Source organism: Zingiber officinale, chromosome 8A, assembly GCF_018446385.1.
Source record: "Zingiber officinale cultivar Zhangliang chromosome 8A, Zo_v1.1, whole genome shotgun sequence".
In the NCBI taxonomy this organism is placed as follows: domain Eukaryota; kingdom Viridiplantae; phylum Streptophyta; class Magnoliopsida; order Zingiberales; family Zingiberaceae; genus Zingiber; species Zingiber officinale.
Window position 1 is genome coordinate 70473311 of NC_056000.1, and position 5090 is coordinate 70478400.

The following is a 5090-nucleotide window of genomic DNA, read 5'->3' on the forward strand; positions in this document are numbered from 1 at the left end:
AAATTTTACCCAAACAAACGACCTCATATTAATAAAAACATCTTTTCCTCTTATAAATTCATTATATTTTTAATATGAAATTTTGATTGTATTCTGAACATTAATATATTTGACATTTAGATTTGAACTCGTAAACATAACCATGAGTTATTTGGGAATTGAATTCAAAACCAAGAAGTGCTCAAGAATTAGAGGGTGCTAAAAAATTCGGAAAGAGGAGATTGTAAGATCATTACTGAATGAGCCGATAATAATGATGATCAACAATTGTTACTAGAGGAGAATTTAAATGTCATAAAAGTTATTGTTACACTACGATAAGATCTTAAAAAAAAAAATAAAAAAATCAAAGGACAGGTATATTAATCTTGTAAAATCATCTCTTTTATGCCACTATATCTCTATTTTTTTTTCCCCTTCTACAAGTCTTTTTTAAAATTTGGAGGAGTCACACGGGGATAAGACAGACACCCTTCTAACTACGTGTTAATTTTAATAAAAAACTACTCAACGAATATGTTAATTACAAAAGAGGAGCTTGGTAGTGAGTATCTAAATTCTACCATATCAACCTATAAATAAATTTAAAAACTATCATAATTTTTAATATTTAGCGAAAACAATTAATCACTTTAAGTATTTCGTACTGTGCTAAAACACTTAAGGAACAAATCAGAAAATCAGAATTCAAAACCTCTAAATGTGCAAAAGTTGGGCTCTGAATTGTAAATCGTTGAAATTAGTCGGGGAACATATGAATTATTAAATAATAATAATAATAACCATCTTAAGTACATGATTAATTACAAGAGACAAATTACTAACACCCTTAATTAGCCATGCATAATAATCGATAATATTAAATCCTCCATTGATTGTCACAGTCATTAATTTGGTAGCCAAATTACACTCGCTTCTCTTAATTAATTAGCATTAATTACTTATTTAATCGCCAAATATTATGTCAATGCTATATAATTAAGTATATTATTAAACTTAAATGGCTAAATTTGGAGTGGATAATTGGTAATTGATAGAGGGCGGCGGCTGTGGAGCTCAAGAGGAGGCGGCGATGAAACAGGGCTCCCAGAAGAAGAGCGGCCGCTGGAGCTGCCTGCACCGCCGCATGCTGTGCAGCATCGCCTCACGGTTCCACCGCTTTGACGTGAAGAGCAGCGGGCTTACGGGCGGCGCGTCGCCCGGCGCTGGCCTCACCCTGGTTTCCAGCTCGATGGAGGCGCTGATAGTGGAGGCGACCACCGCGGCTGCTGCTGAGGTGACAGTCGTCGGACGACGGAGCCTGCTTTGATGTGGGATGGGATCGGTACAGGTCTCGTCAGGTGTGCCGCTGACGAACTTGTTGATGACGAGCGAGGAGCGGAGGCGGAGGACCTTCTTGCCGGTGCTCTGTTGCTGCGGTTGTGTGCTCACTTTGAACTCCACCACGGTTCCGCGGTCGACCACCTCCACTTCCTCTTCTTCTTCTTCTTCCTCCTCCTCCTCTTCTTCTTCCACCATCGCCTCCTCCTCACCCTCTGATCCAACTTCTGCGTCGGATTTAGCAGCCTCCGCCGCTTTCTTTTCTTCATTTCGCTCGCCGCGTCTCGCGGTGGTGCCGACGATGGAGAGAAGGAGGCGACCGCCCTCGCGGTCGGCGTGGAGATAGTTCCGCGACGGCACGGGCACGGCCTCGACCACGAGGCGTCCGTCGCGGCGGTGGCTCCTCATGCTGAGGCACGGCCCGTCGCGACGGGAGATGGAGGTCAGAGGCGGCGGGAACGACCTCGGCGGCGACCTCCGGCTGACGGAGGAGCATTGGTAGTTCACCGCCGTGAGCTCTGTCCTCCGGCGGCGCATCAACCAGTGCTCCTCTGTTTCCTCCACCTTCTCTTCCACGAACTCAATTCCCTTCCTCTCTTCTCCTCCCTCCACCTCCACCCTTCCAAACTCATGGTCAGAGAATCCGTCGGAGCCGCTCTCCGACCCGAGGCTCTCCGTGCATATCTGAAGGCTCTCCAAGCTCATCGAGCTCGACGATCGCCTCACCAGAGGGTGAACATAAGGCGCCAGCACCGCCCCATCAGCCGCCTTACAAATTTCGCTCCAAGCACCCACTTGCGCCGACCTCCGTTCATCTTCTCCGGCGTCAATGCGCTGTACCGCCGGCCGCAGGTACTTCTCCGATCGGCACACAGGTGTTTGCATCACAGCCACCGTCATCTTCACCATCACAAACTCACAAACTTCAATTCACAACTCTAAATTCCACTTCAAAAGCTTAAAATGAACTCTGTATTACCTTAATCAAGGACGAAATCGGACGAAAACAGGGAGGCACTCGGTTCCGTCCTGTTCTTTTTCACCGGCAAGCCTCCACTCCAAGAGAGTGTTCTTAACGGGGTGACCCTGAGATCTCTCGCGGAAGAAGAGGCTCACTGATGAGGGAGGAGGAGACGGGAGGAGGAGGGTTCTTGTAGGCGGAGAAAAGGCATCATTTCTTGTGCTCTGCTTTGGAGGGTACTTTTTTGGCCGCCCCTGTCCCCCCACCACCACCACTACCCGCCATAATCCCTTTCCTTTTCAACAGCTTTAAAAATATTGTTAGATTTCCCTCCAACTTTTCTTCATCCATCTCTCGTCACTCTTTGAACTAGTGATAGCTTGGTCGCGAGCTCATATTTAAACTTAGGATGTAACATTTAGAATTTAAAATTTAATATTATCGGAGAATTATGAATTCTATCCCCATTATTCTTCTAATTTTACATTGAGTAAATGGTGATAAATATTTTAACCCGTGATTTTATCACTAGTTCCTAAATCCTAAATCATAAAGAAGATCGAGTGAAAATCAATTTAGATATTTGGTAATTTAGCAGTTCAAATTGATTCGTAGTTTCATTCAAATATAGTCTTCCTCCAATTAAAAAGACATAATAAGTTTCAAGTCTTCTTACATCAACTTCCACGGATAAGATTGTGACCCTCATAGCTCCCTAAACTCTCCCCCAATGAAATCGTAGCCACCGATATCGTAAGCTTGCAACTTAGTTGATATGGTGAGTAAAGTAGGACCTAAAAAATTAGATTCGAGATCAAGAAAGTTAATTGATATGGTAGTCAAAAGTAAGAAGGATTCAACTCTCGGATTGTATCAGTGTCATGTCAAAATAAGTCAAGTGTCACCATCGAGTGCTCTGGCCGATCGGATAAAGGGTTGATCAAATACTTTAGGCACATCACTCGGTTGGACCAGACTCTATGTTCTAGTGTGGAGGCCGAGTGCAAAATGAATTCCCAACATAAAGTCCGATCGAACATCTTTTCTGAGCAGATGTTGAATCCCCAACATAAACCCGGATGACCCCAGCTCCAATCGGACTTACGGGGTGGGGCCTAGCTTCCCACTTCTCATAAGCATAACCTCTAAAATACAACCCGTCAGCCCCAGCGCCGATCGAACTTATGGGGTCCAACTCTCCACTTCTTATGAGCATAACTCCCAGCATACAACCGATTGACCCCAGGGTCCGTCGAACTTATGGGGCTCAACTCCCCAATTCTCATAAACATAACTCCCAGCATATAGCCGGTCAGACCCAGTACCGATCGGATATCTGGAGCTCAGTTCCCCACATCAGCATGGCTCCTAGTCTACAGCCGGTCGACCCATAGTCAGTCGGACTCTCTCTAGGAGACATCATTGTCAGAGAATTGTAACAACCTGTAAGGGAATATGTCATTACTCTGACATATACATGTAATGGAGTCTCTTCCACCTATATGAAGATTGTCGTATATACTCCATTACCCGATATATTCTGACATAAGACATTCTCTATCGCCTCATTAATTACGGAGTTTATGAGGGGCGATATAAAAAAGGGGTCCTCTCTGTTAGCCGAGTATGCTCACTCACACTCACAGATGCGCGAGCTCTCGCTACCATAGTTCATCATTTGTTACTATTGTTTATCTTATTCTCCATTTCGCTCGGCTATTGTTCTGACTTGAGCGTTGGAGTGCCTGTGTCAGGGACCTCCTCCCTAGTTCTCGCTCTAACGTTCCCATTGGTTTTGTCTGTGGTATGCGTAGGTCCTCAACTCCTAGCTCATGATTGCTTAGTGTCATCTTCTTCCAACTCAAAGTCTTTGCACGGTCGACATCCAAGCCACCTGATGTCACCTAGCTAGTGCACCATCTCCCCCGCTTTCAGACAAGATTAAATTTGGTGTCGTCTGTAGGAACTTCACCTGAATCTGAAACACGGAGATAGAAGAGGTTGGACGACTCACCACCGTCATCTTATCACAAGAAGACTTGGAATTGCTAATAATGGCTTGAGTGCAAAAGTTAGTGTTGCAATAATAAGCAGCAACCGACGGTCCTCTATGGCACGACATGGCAACATTAGTTATGGGCCCTCACACCTAGTGAGGTACTTGAGTGGAAGTCCCAACTAGATTTCAACCAGTTCCTCCTCCTCCGGTAAGCTTCATACAAGCGTCTAACAGTCGATCAGCTTGCCGCCTTGCCGCCCTCCCCGGTCACGTATCACAGGATGTTGTTCCGCACACCATTTGATGATATAGAGTTGGTCCTGGTGCAGCTAGCAAAAGGGGGTGAATTGCTTATAAGAAATCAAACAACCCCTTTCTCATTCTTTGGACTTTTATTAGTAAACACAATTAATTAACTAAAATAATTAATATAAAAAAATTACAACTTATAAAAAACTATAAGTAAGAAAGCTGAGATTTTTTACTTGATTACAACGTAGGTGATTATTAATTCAAGACAATTGCAAACCTCCACTAAAAATATCTTTTTTGTTGAAGGCAGAGAAGTCTCTTACACTCTTTGAGAAGCTCAGGTATTAGCTAGGAATTGAATATAAAAATTGTTATTAATTTCCTACCTCCAGGGGTCTTTTATAGCCCCTGGAAAACTCTATTTGAAGCTTGAAGGGGCCTTCAAGGTGGTTCAAGGGGCCTTCAATAAGACAAGTTTTATCGTAGAAGATAAAACTTTATCTTCAGCTAACGGTCATCTAAAGGCGCCTCAAACAGGCTAGAAGGTGCATTCGACAC

The 5090-nt window shown here is 44.0% G+C and overlaps 1 protein-coding gene across 1 annotated transcript; it reads right to left on the reverse strand.

Annotated features, from left to right (window-relative positions):
- Positions 1-814: 814 nt before the first annotated feature.
- Positions 815-2477, reverse strand: LOC122009459 (protein FAF-like, chloroplastic). The gene is made up of 2 exons (XM_042565623.1): positions 2300-2477; positions 815-2220 (listed from the first exon to the last, which is right to left on the reverse strand). Exon 2 carries the CDS (start codon positions 2218-2220, stop codon positions 1057-1059), a length of 1164 nt encoding a protein of 387 aa, XP_042421557.1. The 5' UTR covers positions 2300-2477; the 3' UTR covers positions 815-1056.
- Between the last annotated feature and the right edge of the window lie 2613 nt (positions 2478-5090).

What these genes read in the sequence shown, in the direction of transcription:
- LOC122009459 (XM_042565623.1), bottom strand. Translation starts at nt 2,220, where the DNA reads ATGACGGTGGCTGTGATGCAAACACCTGTGTGCCGATCGGAGAAGTAC.